General features: G+C 38.2%; 1 protein-coding gene across 1 annotated transcript; it reads right to left on the reverse strand.

Moving 5' to 3' along the window:
• Positions 1-212: 212 nt before the first annotated feature.
• Positions 213-11,428, reverse strand: LOC135075228 (uncharacterized). Its single transcript, XM_063969597.1, has 10 exons — positions 11,085-11,428; positions 10,681-10,890; positions 10,487-10,599; positions 10,332-10,410; positions 8,916-9,071; positions 8,624-8,741; positions 8,189-8,371; positions 7,399-7,486; positions 7,029-7,264; positions 213-4,198 (listed from the first exon to the last, which is right to left on the reverse strand). Exons 1-10 carry the CDS (start codon positions 11,159-11,161, stop codon positions 308-310), a joined length of 5,151 nt encoding a protein of 1,716 aa, XP_063825667.1. The 5' UTR covers positions 11,162-11,428; the 3' UTR covers positions 213-307.
• Between the last annotated feature and the right edge of the window lie 7,175 nt (positions 11,429-18,603).

Genomic DNA, 18,603 nt, shown 5'->3' on the forward strand with positions numbered 1-18,603 from the left:
CTAATATTATAAATGCCAAAGTAACTCTGTCTCTTTCACGCCTAAACCACTGAACCGATTTTGATGAAATTTGACATAGAGATAGTTTGAGTCCCGGGAAAGAACATAGGATAGTTTTTATCCCGGTTTTTTAAACAGGGACGAGCGCGATAAAGTTTTTCTGTGACAGACAAAATTCCACGCTGGCGGAAAGCTAGTATAAAATAATACCATTTCATGGAAATATAATCAATTTAATCAACAATATTTTAAATTACAAAAATATGACATCACAAAAAGTACATGGATCAATACAATTTATACTTTACTACACATCAGACAAAGCAAGCCTTAGCAAGTTCTCAAGTTCCATAGACTTTTTCCTTTCATCCTCAATCTGTTGTTCTAACTGTTTAACAGCTTCAGAACAATTATTGTACCTAGAAATACTTTCATCAGTAGCTTTAATATTTTCTTCTACTATTGTACTATCTTTATCTTCTAACATCAAATACTCCATTGAATCCACAGCAATCTTCCGTCGTTTAGCTTCAATCAATATATCAATATCATCATCGCTTTCTTCAGGTTTATGTTTCAGGTTCGCAATAATATCTATGCTGTGCAGCCAATGAGAGTTGCGATAGTCATCTAGTGTTGATCTATCATATATGGCGTATCGGTTTTCAAAAGTATTAAGTCCATTTATTTTTTCGTACACTATAATATTTAAGATATCTATGAGATCATAATGGGCAAAGAGCATATTGAACTGGTCACGAGGCATGGCGAGGTCTGCGAACTGATTTGGCAACAGCGCCACGACTTTACACACTACTTGCTCTGGGTTCTCGAACCAACCAATCTGGTTGCAATATTTACGGATTTCCTGCTGCATACTGCACACACTCGTAGGATAAAACTGGGACGAGGGATAAGGCAGTTTTAGCCGATTCATCAAGTTTCTGATTGCCGTAACATTTTCCGAGGTCTTGGCGCTACTGGGAATGAATTCGTAGGGCTTTGGATATGGAGAATTTTCGTCTAAGTAAACTTTGAATTCCAGCGGAAATGAGGAATAATTAAACAAATCTTCATTTGTAATTAAAGCTGTCAACTTATCTACAGCTATATTATAGCACTGGACTAGTTTTTGTAGATCTCTGAGAATCATTTTGACACGGCCATCACTCTCCGTTTTCAAACGGCACCATATTTCATTTCCCAGATATCTCTGGCAAATAGACTTCAGAAAGTCTATTTCGAGAGGTGGGTTTGGTGGGTACTTCTTAGCCAGCCATTTCATGGCTGACTTAGTTGCTATATTTAATGACTCCGAGATATTTGTATGATCTATTACAAATATTTTAAATGCAGATATGACATTGTTTTGGATTAGGCGTGTCAGCGACGATTCAAGTACATTGTATTCACGCATTTCCTCTAATTTTGGCATAATAATAGCAACTGGCACAATCTGATATGGATGCTTGTTTTTCAATGTAACTTCTACTTTTCCTGAAAAATTACTAAACTGAAAATCTTTTTCTGTAGCATAGAACAACAGGCCGTTAGTACCTTCAATAGCTTCAGTACTACAGTTATTTTTCTCAGCGTTTATCAAGCTAACTGAAATAGCGAAATCCATCAAATTATTCCATGATTGTTTCCCAACTTGCACCAGATTATCTGAGGCATGTTTCTTTTTATCACTAAACGCATCTAACAACCACTTTTCGATTTCAATTTTTTTGTAAAGCCATTTCATAGCACCAGGTGATACTAATGTAAGTTTCCAAAAGAAACATTTATCGTATGGGTAATTGATTTGTTTCATACGCTTTAATAAAGGTGATTTTATGATCTCCATTAAGTTAAATGGTTCTGGTGGAGGCAGTTGCTTCAGTTCTCCAGAGAACTTGTAGCCCCTGTGAATTGAGTTCATGTTTTTAAGAGCAGCATTTTCTACAAATCGGCGAAGACTCTGCGCCTCTTCCAGTGGAGTCCTGTCAGTTAACCATACAGGCGTGTCCTCCAGAAGACTTCTTCTTTTAAGATTAATCCTCAGTTGTTTCCGCCATACGTGAAACCATTTCTTCATTAGTTTATCAGTCCAAAACTTTTCAGCTTTCATTTCCGAATGGCACATTTCATCACACAAATTCGATAATACTTCTTCAGTTACATCATCAGCATAAGACATTAAGTTATCAAACTTTTCTTTCTCTTCTTTCATTACGACTAATATAGTTTCATCATTAATTTCGTTGATCAATTCATTTGTGACTTCTGATGATTCCTTTTCCACTCTTTCTTTAAATTTGCGTTCTTCCTCTAATCTCTTCAATTCAGCTTTCTTTTCCTCTTCAATCTTTCTTCGAAGTTCTTCTTGCTTCCTCCGTTCTTCTTCCTTTCTGCGTTTCTCTTCGAGCTGTCTCTGTTCTTCTTGTTTCCGTCGCATTTCTTCTTTACGCCTCTCTTCCTCTTTCCGCCTCTCCTCCTCTTTTCGCCTTTCTTCTTCTTTTCGCCTTACTTCCTCTTGCCGTTTAATTGCTTCAATTCTCTCCTCTTCTTGTTTTCTGAGTTGTTCTTGAATCATCATTTCGGCCTCTTTTAATCTCTTATCGTTTTCTATTTGCTGTTGGTCACCTTGACCTTCATCTTCTTTAAAATCATAAACCGAGCTTTGTTCATTTGCATTTGCAACTGATTGAAATATATTCGCTGCCACTGATGGGCCTTTATTTTTGGTTGGAAATATAGAATAAAGCTTGCTATCTGTTGTACCATTTTGGGGATTTAATGCACTCTTGAATAAACTGCCTGGCGACAATTTGTTATTGGGCACATCACCGTTAGTTGAGAATAAAGATTTTTTCATGCCAAAACCATCTGCACTGGAAAAAATATTTTTGTCGGCAGCCATGAACGTGTTAGATTTGACGACACTTTTGAAAATATTTTTTGGATCATTTTCAGACTCTTTATTTGCAAACGGTTTTCCGAATATACTAGCATTGTTGGATTCCACCGTGCTGTCTGGTTGGTCAAATGGAATGCTGTCTTTTGCTTTGGCAAAAATGCTTTCTGCAGACTTATTTTGTTTCGGTAATTGTCCAAACACAGACTTAGCATTTTCTGGTTGCTTAAATATATTAGATGCATCAGACTTGCTTTCTGGTACTTTAAATACATTTTGACTAATCTTGAATGGATTATTGTTATCATTGACTGCATCACTTTTAGCAAAAAGAGATTTATTTTCAACCTTTTGTTCGAATACACTGCGCCCTTCTGGCGGTTTAAATAGATTAGCAGAATTATTGCTTGAAAATAAACCAGAACCTGCAGACTCTTGAGGCTTTGAAAATGAGAATACATTTTTTGCATTATTCTGAAATATCTTTTCCGGTGAATTCTTGATTATGTCCGTAGACGCAACAGGTATTGCAGGCTTGAATGAGAATACTTTAGGCGGAGATTTAACTTCTGCAGGAGCAATAAATGTACTCAAAGATTTACCAGGACTCAACGTCTTAGATTCTGGTTTAATAAATAGGTGCACTTTAGTTGGCTGTTCTGTATTTATCTCGCCTTTTCTGGTTTGAGATAGTCTTCTGATTTCTTCCTTTAAAGAATTGATATCTTTGTTGCTGTCGTTCATAGTATTATAACCTTGTTCTTCAGCAAGTAACGCGGATTCTTTTAATTTTCCATCTCTTGTAAAACTTGTGTATAGGACATGGTTTTTGTAGTCTGCACTCGGGAGTTGACCGCCAGCAATAACTTCTCCCACCTTGCAGTTCCGTTTGGACTCGATCAGCGATATGGCTCTCGACATAGGATATGGATCGCTATCTTCTATGAAATGGTTTCTGTTTAGAAGTATCGAAAGTTCCTCATCGCGAGAGAAACTTAATCCGTAATGGTTTATGAAACACTTCATGCTCTCGACAGATTCGAAAGCCAGCGCGTTCATCATGTCTTCAGCGGGGTATTTCGAGGTGCCTCGCGGGGCGTACGCTTTGACTATCCTTGCGAGAGCCCTAGCCCGTACATCGTTGAAATATCTCAACAAAATGCAAGCTTGTAAGTAGGTGGCCTTTTCATGGACGAGCCGGAAAAATCTGACATAGTTATTGTTGTCAATAGCATTGAACACTTGCGTGGCAAACGCTAACGGCTCCGACTTCTGGATGTGGCGGGGCAGCTGTTTTATCTGTAAAGAAAACATTGAATTTGTAAGAAGTTTGATTGTTGTTGTTTGTATCTTAAGGCGATTAGAGTCCTCAATCCGCGTCAAATGGGCATTTTGTAAAGCCTACTCCTCTTTTACTGCTAGACAGAAATAGTTGAAAAAAATATATGTTATACAACAGTTCAAGGACTACATTTGTGACGTTTGAATTTTCGCTACGTCTCTTTGTTTTGGATTAAAAAAATAAATACGGGACATCGATTTTTTACTTAAATTCCCTACTCCTCCAAAACGGCTATGTTAATTTAAAAGATTTTTGCACGAATAGATTAGGAATTCTTTAATCTTTAAATGACACGTTGCGTTTTTCAATGGAACATTACTTTCATTCATAAATTTTACTTTTGATAAATTCCGAACGTTTTGCTGTTGAGGGGGCCTTCGCGGGGTGCGGGCGGCAGTCGGCCGCTGGCCTTCAGACGGGGAGGTTGTGTCAGTCGCTGCAAACTGACATTAGCGATCAAAATGAATTTTTTCTTTGGCTGAGTTGCACCACCTGACGTGACCTAACTTTGACCGTAGCTTTGGCGATAACCGGTGTTTTTTTGTATGGAGTTTGACAGATTTTTGACTTTTGTCAAATTTAAAATAAGATGGTGCAACCTAGTCTTTGTTTGACAATAGTTTTTATGTCAGAGTTGTTCATAGAGCACGTTCAGTCAGACGATACGATTGAATTAAGGCATGCTCGGACACTATTATCTACCTAAATAGAATCTATTAGTGTAAAAAAATCGACTCCAAAAAAAACGGCACTAGATAAGTAAAAGTTGAAAATATATTCCGTTATTTATTTACTAGGCCTTTGCAATCAGTATCCAAATTAGGAGCGAGTCAGAATCAGTAACTTAATCGATTTACGTGAAGAAAAAAATTTATATTTTTCATACTTAGGCTCGGCGCAAATGGGCCATTTAGAATTAGATTTTCAATATGTTTCTTCGCGAAAATACCACAGTTAAAAAAATAAGATAAAGTGGTATTGATAAATTGTTCTATAGAGCTTATTAAAAAATGTGGATACTGATTACAAATTCCCGTATATCATGATTGATATTTTCGGAGTCGGTGACAGCCTACCTTTTGGTGATTCGTTTTGGAGTTGGTTTTAATTTTTGGTGAAAATTAATTTAGTTCATGCCTTTAGTAGACTATAGGTACTCAATAGACCTTGTTGTTGCCACTGAAGGTGCATAGGTACACAGTACATTGATACCATATTTTTCATGTTAAGTGCAAATAAACTTCCCTAAATTACCTGACCATGAAACGTACCTATAGGCTATACTTAACTAACTAACTACTAACTTTTTAATTATAAAAAGTCTCGTCGGTAAAAACTGAAATCCTCGTATAAGATGATGAATTTTGGGAGCATGTCATGAAACTAAAATTATTAGCATACAAAAACTTGTTTAAAAAAAAAGGTTTTTTTCTTTTAATTAATTTTATTATTTATGATACGGAATTTGCTGCGGCGTAGTAGCAAAGATTTTTCGTTATGTAGCTCGTAATAATTTCGAAGAATAGGGATGTTTCCTGGGTAAAGCAAGAGTTTGAATTAGTCCGTCGGTCAACTTACCAAAAAAATACTTTAAATGTATTTTTCACTTTTTTAAACTTATGAAAATTTAAAGAGATAAAGCGCGCCAAAGTTCAGAAGAGGCACTTGACGTTAAGGCGTGCTTAAAATTGTTGCGATTTGTGACGTCACGCGGAATTTCATCGCATCATAACTTCGTAATTACTTGTTTGTTGACAAATAAAAATATCCCGTGTCCAATATTTTTTGATAGTGTAATTGACAGACTAAAAGTGTTTTTTTAAGAAACTAGCCTATTCCTACGGCCACATTCCAGCTCCATCATCAGACCCTGTTTGCCTTTGAGAATTGAAGTAGGTAGGTACTCGTGATTTTTAAAGTAGTTTACTTACATAATATTACTTACTTATATTTATATAAATAAATAAATACAAATCAAACGAGCCTAAACTCGATGGAATCGTTTAATCCCGGAGTTGGGGGCCACTGGCATTCTAGCTCTATCATCAGATCGACTCCATGTCATCACAATATTGCATTGTCATCCGAATTACATGTATATCCAAAATTTTAACTTAATCAGTTGTTAAAGGATTTCTAATAAAAAGACGAGATTAAACACTTTATTCTTCATAAGTGACACAAAGAGAATGACAATAGACAAAAGAAGAAACATTTGCTTTTTTAAACCATAGACAATATCTACTACTATGTGTTCCAATACCTACAGTTGTCGTCAGGAAGTTGGTCTAACAAATTCAGCTTGCAAGATTCCACCCGAAGTTACCTACATATTACATGTTCAAATTTCGAGAACGGCTGAACCGACAAAAACATTAGAAAATTTACGAAAAAAAAATATCCCGTACAAAATGTTCATGGAATGTGTTATTTTTATTAAATACCTTTACGCCTGAGTTAAATGACACCGACATCAAGGTTCATCAATTCAAGTTTAAAATAATAGGCAGTAATGTAATGAAAAAAGAGCTTCTATTCTGTATCTACCTATGCCCGTGTAATTTTGATCGGTGTCAAATCGGAGTTTTCGTGCGGGGTGCGCGGGTGTTTCGCGTGGCGTGAAGGTCAAACGCCCAAGGTCATTGAGGACTCTAATCGCCTTAATCTAGACAGTAGCTAAAATATAGTCTGCAAATGATTTCAAATTCCGCAGGAGGTACATTGTCGTAGTGAGTGAAATAAACAAGGTGGCAAATGATGAAACTAACATTATAAGTTATTACTGACCTCCCACCAGAAATTTGCATCGCCCAAGTTAAGTAGCGCGATATATCCTCTGAACTCGGCTTCATTGGGCTTGCTTTCAGGACCCACGTCGGCATACATATGTTTGAGGGTCTGCAGACACTTGGTTAAGTTGTCGGTGTTCAGTTTCTGGTCGAACTGCGTGTGTTCCAAGTCTGCCAGACTGGCGGCGCAATGCGCGTGGAAACGGGCGCACATTTCCACCAGGTTTATTGATACTGGAAATTAGTTTTAATACACTATTAAAATAGGGATTATTTTTGCAGAATAATGTACTTAATTTTATGAGCCGTCAAATTCGAACTAAAATACACATTATACCTAATAATTGCATATTGTATTCGTTTTTTACCTGCACAACACAATGCCTGTTGAGTGATATCCTTCCGAATCCCTCGAAACCGATCCCACATGAAATGAAACCAATCGGCCAGTGACACCTGAAACAATATTTTTATTTAGCAACATCGCCACATCATAGAACACAATATACTTGTCGATTAGAGTAGGCGCAAACCGTTGATTTTTCGTCGGCCGATAGTTTAGTCGGGCAGTTGATCAGTATGGGCATGTATGGGAGTGCGCACACTACGCCGATTCGATTTGGCCGATTCTTCATACAAATTAAAATCGGGCACAACTATCGGCCAACTAAAAATCAACGGTGTGCGCCTACTCTTAGTGTCAGCGATCTCGTGCAGAAGCGCACGCGCGTGCTAGTACGGGCGCAGGGCACAGCTTGTAACACACGGGAATCGGATCGGATCCAGAATAAGAATGACTCAACGCCCCTCCTCCAACACGGCTTCAGAATTAAGAAGCCTTAACTCACCTGCCGCTTAGTATCAGCGATCTCGTGCAGAAGGTAAGCGCACGTGCGTGCTAGTACGGACGCGGGACGTAGCTCGTAGCACATGGGGATCTCCTGGTCGGCCGAGCTGCGGCTATAGGTACTGACTCCAGTTCCAGAATAAAGAACTCACGTACCTGCCGCTTAGTATCGGCGATCTCGTGTAGAAGGTAAGCGCACGTGCGTGCTTGTACAGACGCAGGGCGCAGCTCATAGCACATGGGGATCTCCTGATCGGCCGAGCAGCGGCTATAGGTACTGACTCCAGTTCCAGAATAAAGAACTCACGTACCTGCCGCTTAGTATCAGCGATCTCGTGCAGCAGGTAAGCGCACGTGCGTGCTAGTACCGACGCAGGACGTAGCTCGTAGCACATGGGGATCTCCTGGTCGGCCGAGCTGCGGCTGTACTGCTTCACGGCGCGCCAGGCCTCCAGCTGCCCGTCCGAGTCTACCACGGTTTCTAGGGTCATGACCTGGGGAAAGAAAGAAATAGATGGCATCAGATCAGAGAAATGTGGCAATGGTAGAAGATAAGGGAGAAACTATGATTGCATGATCAATAGACTATTTAAGTAGGACAGACCCTGACAGACCAAAATAATATTAGTTTTAACTAACATATAGCTTATGCATAGTTTTACGAAACGGCTTCTTCACATGTCATGATTAACATCTTTATTTTGTATTCACAAACATCGCATATTTGGACTAAACTTGGACTTTACCTGGCGTTCAGCTTGTCTGTGTAGCAATTCTTTCTCTGGACACATGTCCTGACATGTCCCAATAGTAGCGCCGCCTACTTTAACGCGGGAACCAGCGCCGCCCCATCCTCTCAAAATTCTATAAAAAAATATCACTGTATTTAAAAACAATAAATTGTTTTCTAATGAAATGGCACATCATTGATGTTCAATGGCACTTCAGTTTCTTAACAAATGAAATATTTTACTAATAAATAGCTTAGTTTTACAGATAAATTTTAATGTATTAAAATTAAGTCATGAAATTTCTAACCTGTCCCTAGCTTCCAATGTCCGCCATTGATCGTCTGGGGTTAATGAGACTCGGGACCTCAGCTGATGCAGTTCAGATGCTGCTTCCAAAGTGCTTAGGCTGCTCTGAATGGAAGGCATTGGGATGGGTGACTCAGTCCCACTAGCTGGTTGCATCCTGTCATCAAAATAATGTGTCAATTATTATTATTATTATAGCTTTATAAATCCACAGTTGTTACAGTTTCATTTAAAATTAATTAAGTATTTCTCTTGATTGTGGCCCCACTTGGGTAAAAGCCTCCTCCATCATTTTGATGGAGGGTGGTGGTCTACTTCCCCCACGGTGACCAGCCGTATTGGGAGAGAGTTTTTGTTGTGTAAGATGTTGTTGTCGTTTACTGTAGTTAAATTTTCGTTTCCGGTGTGATGAGTTGCATTGGTTGTATTCGTTCCTGGTTTCGTTTGAGGCGGAGTTCGGTCTAGCTCGAAATGTATCGAATCTCTTGTTAAGTTTTTTTGGAGGGGCAGCTGTTATATTTTTAGTGTCTTTCTGATTTTCTTTTGGTGACTTAGATGGTGATCTTTTCCTTTTAGCTTCATCCACATCCCTATGCTTGACTATAAGTTTGTCGTATCTTATAAACGCTATCTTCCCTTGCCTTTCTTCTTGCTCTTTTTTCTCTTTTAGTTCTTTCCTTTTTTTAAGGACATCCCTTGGGTAGTCTTCAGTAGCATATATGTCAGATGGAAAGTTTTTATTGTTTTTCAGGACTTCGTACTTTCGCCATGTCAGTGTAAGAGTTATGAGTATTGGTCTCTTTTTCTCGGTATTTTTCTTCCCAAGTCTTCTCACATTGCTGATTTCCCACTTGTCCCAGTCTTGCATTCCTTCCACTTTTTGGGAGATTTTATTTAACATCTCTATTACTTTATTCCTGAGGTCACTATCGTTTGCTTCATTTTCAGGAACTCCGTGTAATATAATGTTGTTTTTCCTAGTTTCCCTTTCCAAGACTTGTACTCGCGATTGTAGGTTTTGAACTTCTTCTTTTAATTTTATATTCTCCTCCAAAAGTGGTTTCAGCTTTTCATCTATAGTTTTTGAGAGGCTTGTGTTGAAACTTTCAACTAATTTTACATTTTGCATCTTGAAGTCTGTTTTCATTTCTTCCATTTTTGCTAGTATCACTTTCAAGTCCATTTCTACTATTTGGTAGATTTCTTTTGTTTCTGGCAATAGTTTTGCTGTGGCAACACTGACCCAGTCACAGTTAGCCGGAAATCGTTCACCGCTCTTTATTTTGTTTGGCGTTTAGTGGGTTAGTTAATGTGTCAATTATCTTTATCAAATAATTTTTGTCCTGTTCCATTTGTGGTCGTCAAGTCTGGCCTGACGTCTATGATATGATGTTAGTTTGATAAAAAGAATACTTACATGGATGGATGCTTTTTCACAACTGGAATCTTCGGTGTTGTTTTAGGTGATCTCATGATTATTTTGGGCTTGATTGCACCTGATAAAATAATTACTTTTGGTTAACATTGCTAAAACTAAGAACCTGATTTTGAATAAAATATTATGTATTTTACTTTGCTTCCTCAATTCGTATGTTGGAGCTCCACCCATTGCTGACAATTCTTCCTCTACTTCAGAATCGGGAACCCAATCTGGATCGTCATCCTTCTTAACACTCTTTCTTCTCCTGTAATAAGGGAATTTATTACCATTTCAAATAGACATTGTAAGAATAATCATAGCATTAATGTTAGTAAAAAGTACGTACACTCTGACTTTTGTGCGTGTGACATCAAACATAAACCCATCGAAGGCTCCGGCATTAAGCACTGCTCGTTCCGCAGCACTAGGCTGGTCATACTCAACCATACACATTTGCCTCTTCGGAAATAGTCGGATTTGCTGCACACGGCCAAATTTAAGGAAGTGCTTCTTTGCTGCACTTGTTTCGAACAATCCTTCAGGGACATTGGTACACCTAGAATGTAGATTGATAGATATTTACAAACTCTTTCAAAGAACGAAACATGGATACGTAGTTAGACGCTTTTCTATCCAGAATATGCTCATTACAACGCAGAATTGGTCAAAAGAGATCGAATTTCAATAGAACAGCCATAAATAGGGGGTAAACTTGATCACAAGATTTTTGAATTACTGAACAACACTCACGTCACCGATGTTTTGGAGTTTACATTTTCTGCAGCCGGGCTCTTCAACTTTTTCCGAGGGCTTTTTGCCAGCTCCATCGTTGAGCTGATGTTGTGATGGAAATAGGAATTACGACGTTCACAAGCACCAAACAAACATCACGAGGTCAAATGCACAAGATTATAGAAGGAGGTTATTACTAATTTACATCATAAAGAGATTATTTAAGTACTGATTAAGCGAAGCACTGGAAAATGAAAACAGACTTAATTTTGTACTAGGAACGAATAATCACCACAAAACTATGAGCGTGGTTTTTTTTAGAAGCCATCGATTGCAACAATTTTGACAATTCTCGACTCCAGGACAATGGGAATGACATTAATGACAGTTGGCAGTTTAAATGTCCGAAACAATCATAATCATTTCAATCAACCTCAGTCCAGTATTAAAACATTTAAATAATTTTTGTTTTAACCACTGTTATAAACTTATGAACTTATTATCTTGTACTAAATTAATAAAATTTCAAATGGCTTTATAAAAAAAATATTTCATCTTTTTTAAATAAAAAAGAAGAAAAGAAAGGAACTTCCGTTTCGGAACGTATGAAACATTTTTTTATTTGCTTTGTTGGCAATAGGAATCTTTTATTCATCTTAGAAAATTTGGAATGAAAAATATTTATTCAGTTAGGAGAAGGGATGGCATTATTATAATAAGAAATCTGTTCATAATTTCTAGTGGCCACATTATTAAACAAAATTAAGAATTTGTAAGAAAACCATAATGATAATTTTCCTTCGAAAAGGTATTTAACTTTATGGAGAAATCAAATATTTATCTTGTATCCTCTCTCTACTAAGGTCTCTACTGAGCATTTCTTTAACATTTCTAGTATCCTAAGATCTCGTAGTAGATTAATCAGGTCTACAATTTATAGGATGTTGGATGTAGGGTAGATTAGAACTTCGAATGCTTTAAAATATAGTCACTACGACTTAGTATGTTTATGTAAGTAATAACCCGATTGTGCCCAATAACAATCAGCATTCCGTTAATATTATTGGAACCCCGATCCACTCTACTCCTAAAGATCGCTTTTCATTTTTGGTTTTCTCAGGACTTCAGACCTTAAGCCTTGTACCAAGATATGCTCTGGTTACCAGCCAACTAGATCTGCTAAAAGCCTATATGGGTCAGTAAGAGCTAGAAGACGGCAATAGGCCATAGTAACAATTAAAAAAAGCAAATGCCGATGACGACAATCTGGCTGCGCCCGCGATGATGTAAGCGGCAGCCGCCCAGTTCCGGCAGTACTTGCCGGATGTGCGTGTCACTTTCTAACGCACTTTAGTCACTTCACATTTGAACATCCGTAAGGCTAATGTCTTATGTGAATCAGGTTGATCGAATCTTCGTGATGAATGGTCTAAGAAGCTGTACCTAATCATCATGTACCAGTTGATTGTTAAGCGATAAGTTTTTAAGCTGTGGGTTCCTGCAAATTTTTCGTAGCACTACCTACAGTAAGTAGGTAGGTATAGCCTATGGTTTCGGAGAGTTACATCTGCATATTTTTTTTAACAAATACGTTAGGCACTGCTGAATCAGCAGCCCGACATCAGATGTCGACGATGTCGTCATCAGCAGCAGCTTAAAGAATTCTGTAAAAAGTAATGATGATACAAAAGCTCTAATCGTGAGTGACGCTACTTAATGTTCTGTGGTGAAGCCTTCAGTCTGGTCTGTGGTCTGGTCCATTGCACAAAACCATATTCAAGACTTTAGTCCCTGCCAAAGAGAGAATATATTGCTAAACATGATCTGTTTCATCGTGTTGTTAGATAAAGATGCTAACATGAGGTCCAAAGCTGTTTCGGGAACGCCGCGGCGCAAGAATGCTTGCCTGAGACTATTGCGGCACCCAGGGTAAGTGGATTCCTGTAACAAGATTAAATGAAACCATCTCTTTACCACCTGAGAAACGTCAGAAAATCACGGACTTGACCAGAAAATTCTCTAATGTACAAAAGTGTACAATAAGAGAATTCGCCCAACTTATCGGGAGGAAAGAACAGGCAATAAATAACTACGTGGAAAAGCGTTCATCGTTAGTAATCTCAAGTTCGTATAAGTAATTGTAAGCTTTAAATAATTTGCGAAGATTTTTTAACTAGTACCTAAACAAAATTTTCTCCATCGCATAAGTACATAATCATAATAGGATTATGTTCAAATAGTTTTATGGATTTGATTCATTGCGCTGGAGCCTTAGAATCTTCTAGCAATAGCAAACTTACAGTTTCAGTTCATGGTTTCAGGAATTCTAAGGCTCCAGCGCAATGAATCAAATCCATAAAACTATTTGAACATAATCCTATTATGATTATGTATGCGATGGAGAAAATTTTGTTTACTAGTTAAAAAATCTTCGCAAATTATTTAAAGCTTACAATTACTTATACGAACTTGAGATTACTAACGATGAACGCTTTTCCACGTCGCGTAGTTATTTATTGCCTGTTCTTTCCTCGCAGTAAGTGTAAAGATTTTTACTGTTTATTGCCCGTAAAACGGTTGAGTTAGCAATAAGCAAACTACAAGACTATAAGCAGATTGGTCTCTTCGATCCCGTGACATTGGCGACTAGTTTATTTCATGGCTGTATGTAAATCCTAGGAGCGGGTGGCATCGGTGAATCACGCGTGACGTCACCGCTATAAATTTGGGTGTCGCATTCCGGTCGCGAGCGCGGTTATATAAAAGAAAGTGGCGCGGCCGCGGCGCGACCTTGCTCGGTGAAAGGCGTGTCGCAAGTGGCACAGCCGGAACTGCCTCTTCCCACGGCGAGATCCCGCGCCTCTCGCCTGTAGGGTTGCCAAGCGAAAAGGCAATACTGCCTGGCTCTACCCAAAACGAAGACTAGGTATAGAAAAGTCGATTAGGTATCTGGTAGGTACTTTGTAGCCCAGAGCGCTGACTGGGTTACATGTAAGTATCTATCTTCAAAGGGCATCTTTGTACCTATACTTAGTGGAATATCATCATCTTCTTCTTGCCTGAAACTACTTACATACTATTATATTTCTTCTGGCGTAACTGTTCTACTAAGTAGCTGGAAAAGGAAGTTTTAGCCCTAGGAGGAAGTCTGTTCTAATGTAAATTAAATAGCTATGGAGACATGGTAAAATCAAAAAGTTCATGCACTAAGTAATATCACCAGTCATTAACAGCTTCATCTTCAACAGATGTAGAGATTTTACTCACAAGAAGGTTCTGCTGCCAACCCTAAGTCTCACCATGCTATTCCGTTACGCGTCCGCGCAACTTTCGGTAACCAGTTCGGAGTTGGCGAAAAATGCACTAGCCTCGATTGGAGCATTGCCAGCTCGTTCCATCGCGGACGTTATTGCGGAATTCTACCTGTTTTAGTCTATGATTTGTTAACTCTACTTTTATGCCGCTCTATAGAACATTGCTGGAGTCCGACTGATCTAACAATGTAATCTTTTTATTGCCAGCCTACGCCTTCCTTCACTGTCAATGGCCGTTGCAATGATTCATAATTGGATACTGTCTTTGATGTCTGTGTTTTATTTTTAGACGAAGATGTTTTTAATATCCTTTATTTGGTAACATTTGGTAAAAACCACCTAATCAATACCTACTTCTCATTCAAATAAGTAACACATGTGGGTACGTTACCAATACGTGGCCAATAGATCATAATACCGCTACGCTGAAAGAAAAAGCTAAGTGAAAAAGCTATTAGAAAATTGTTAATTTAATTGAGGTGCGCCTTTACACCAAATAAGGTAGAACTTATAGGTATGTAATAAGTACTACTTCATAGTCATACATTTACCAACTATGGGAAAGTGTATTTTCTCATAATGAAAACAGAGCTTTAAAAGTTCTTATGTTCAAAAGAATACAAAAATTGAATTTATCGCTGCTCTGCTTAACTATTCATACCTACTTCTGTAAAAAGATACCAATTTATAACAGAAATAGAGTTAGAATTGATCGTGGGCATATTGTAGCCGTCACCAGGTTTATCCGACAGTCGCTTTCCCCGGGCAGCCGATAAATCGAACCAGAGATAACTACACAATGTATCGGAGAAACTGCGCGAGATACGGCCTAAAATATTTATTGCCTTATTCTTGGCTGATAATACTTTCACAGTCATATCCGACTGTCATTCAATACTTTGACGAGTGACCGTAATCTTAATAGCACGAAAACCAGCTACTTAAAGTGTCAAAACTTTTATTCGGCCAATATTTATTTTATATCTTCAATCGCGGTAATTATATGCATTGTGTAGCACAGGAAAATACATTTACTTTATGATAGAGTTATCCTAGTATGATACAATGACACTGGTCACTTATCTACACGCATTTCAAGAAGCAAACTTTTAATGGCTGGTATAAAGATAGAGCCGATCGCCGAACACTAATAAAATGCCAATAAAATGTTGAGTCGTTGATAAAGCAATAACGCAAGACTTTTCTAGGATTTGACTTTTACATCCTGTTAGTACCTCGCGATTGCTATCGAAATGAGAATAGCTTTCGTCGTTACATCACTCATGACCGTGCGAAAAACTAAGAAAGAATTACTAACTATCGACCACGAAACTTTGATCCGGAGCAAGTCAACTAGCGTTTTGACAGATGGCACTTTAACGCATAAAATGTTGCGCTTGCACAGTTATTTGAGGCAGTGCGAGCGGGATAGAGTCATGATGGCCTAGAATTTAGACAATTTCCGATTGCCACGGGCGCGCGAGCGCATAGCAACAGCCCCTCTCCGCGGCTCGTGAGGAAAATTGTTTGAAACTTCGGCTCACTTAGCATACAATGAGCTTTGGTATCGTTATCACAGCTCGCCGCACGTTTTGCTCATTTCATTGAATTTTGAAATGCTTGATTTGAATGATATTTGTAATTAATGACTCGAACGTAGTTACGAAGCTATAGCTAAACTAAGCCTAAATAATAAAAAAACCTGGTTGCCAATTTCTGGAAAATCTGGAAATCCGTCCACTGCTTTAGGCTTGGTTTTCTAGTTAAGCCTCTTAAATTGATAAAAAATCTAAAGTGAGAGGTCCACCTGCACTAGCTGACAATAGCTGCGGCTGCGGCGCGTGCGGCGTTCGCGAACCCGGATGCGACCGAGTGACGTAACGCAGCCTTCGCCCCCCCGCGCGCTGCCTTACACCCCCGCGCTCTCTTGGCGTCTGGCCGCCCGTCTGTGCCGGTTCGATCGTACCTCCATGCCTTCGGTTAAATTAAACCCTTATACTGCTTCAAAGACTCTGAAAGCTGCAACATTGTTGCAGCGAATGGCAGGTGAAATGCGTGAGGAGAGGCGGGTTCCAAATCGCTCTAACGGTTTATAAGGTATTATCTTATATCTCTTTGGTTTCTGCCATTAAAGCTTTAGAACTTCTGTACATAAAGGTATTTACATTGACTTTCTGGCACATAGAACTTTGAAATATTGTAACCAACTTTCATAAACTTACCTACACAAAATAGTCTGAACAGGCAACTTATGTTTTACTTATTAGGTTCACTATTGAACAATATATCAATCAAAGTATTTCAATATTCAAATTGATTGAATTTACGCAGCCTAATCATTGAAAACTGTATAACAGTACCGTATCGTACCATTCTCGAATGGAATGAGTGATCTCTACCGTCACCATTCTAGAAAAGTCTCACCTGTTAATCAAAGCATAAGCTCATTCATAGCGTCAAGATATTATTCAGTTATTTAAGAGTGCATTACCGCAGCAAAATTTTTATAAATGTTGTGCTTTAGAGAGTCGAGAGTATAGCAGATAATTAGTCCATCGTGAGCAGAAATTTGTCCACTAATAGCAAAATTCGTTCAAATTATAGTTTTAAAGTTATTAGGAAAAAACAGATTTTGCTGGGGTAATGTTTGAAACGTTACCCCAGCAAAATTTTTTTTTGAAAGTCGTTCTATCCCGGAACCAAATACATGGATAGATAGCTTTTGTTGCGTAGTAATTTGTCCACGAATAGCAAAATTTGTTCGTGTTCCGGTTTTCAAGTTATTCAAAATTTTGCTGGGGTAATGTTTTGTGATGTCCCAGATCTCGTAAATGGCTCAACGCAGAAGTTTGAAAAAAATACCAATGATAGACCTTGATATGTCCAAATTAGTTCAAGCATTAGTCATTGATTTGAATGATAAACACCAGTGTAATTAAATGATTTCGAAAATCAGATAAAACGGATTTGTGAGTAAACCAGTACTCTTACAATCGAATAAAAAGGTGTAGCATGTACCCTTGGTACACCTTTATAACCACAGTAAATATAAATGATGTGGCTTTGCGCAAAAGAGAGATTTCAAGAAATTTAATTTATTTTAACAGTCTTACTTTCGTGGCCGAATACGCAATTCCCTTATAACAAGGGAACATGGCATACAATGGACAAATTAAAATGTTCTTTGAATAAGCTATCCTGTTAATTTCAGCTTTATATTACGGCTTATAAGAAAGTTATCGGACTGCAAAAAAATATCAGGAATTCTTCTATAAGCCGACCAAATTATAAAGGTCACTAAAAAGCGACCGTTCCATACATAAGGCTTGCCATCTTAAATCAACGGTATGATATCGAGCTTTCGTCAGTACAGTTGCGAACAAAGGTGTTGTGTTGAGTTGAGAGGTCAGATTATTGAATTAATAAAACGAACATTTTATTTTTTAAATACATTTTAAAAATAATTTACATATAACAATGAGAGGATGACATTGCAAGGTGGTGCCAGTCCAGTCTTAAATCCGTTGACATCTGCTGCATCTGCCATCTTTTTGGCTAGAAGATTCTTCCATCTTGCAGCGTAGACCTTTACCTACAGACCTTAGACAGTATTTTTGTGAAAATTCTTACGCATGGTGGAGGAAGGGACGCTCTAGACACTCAAGTCTACAAGGAGTCACATGAACTCCAGTTTTAAATCCGTTGACATCTGCTGCATCTGCCATCTTTTTGGCTAGAAGATTCTTCCATCTTGCAGCGTAGACCTTTAGCTACAGACCTTAGACAGTATTTTTGTGAAAATTCTTACGCATGGTGGAGGAAGGGACGCTCTAGACACTCAAGTCTACAATGAGTCACATGAACTCCAGTTTTAAATCCGTTGACATCTGCTGCATCTGCCATCTTTTTGGTTAGAAGATTCTTCCATCTTGCAGCGTAGACCTTTAGCTACAGACTTTAGACATTATTTTTGAAAAAAAAACACATGGTGGAAGGACGATGGAGACTGATTAGAAATTTAATATTTAAAAATCGTTTGCACGAATTACAATCCCAACTAATATTATAAATGCGAAAGTAACTCTGTCTGTCTGTCTGTCTGTCTGTCTGTTACGCTTTCCCGCTTAAACCTCGCAACCGATTTTAATGAAATTTGGCATAGAGATAGTTTGAGTCCCGGGAAAGAACATAGGATAGTTTTTATCCCGGTTTTTGAAACAGGG

Source organism: Ostrinia nubilalis, chromosome 10 (assembly GCF_963855985.1).
Source record: "Ostrinia nubilalis chromosome 10, ilOstNubi1.1, whole genome shotgun sequence".
NCBI classification, from domain to species: Eukaryota; Metazoa; Arthropoda; class Insecta; order Lepidoptera; family Crambidae; genus Ostrinia; species Ostrinia nubilalis.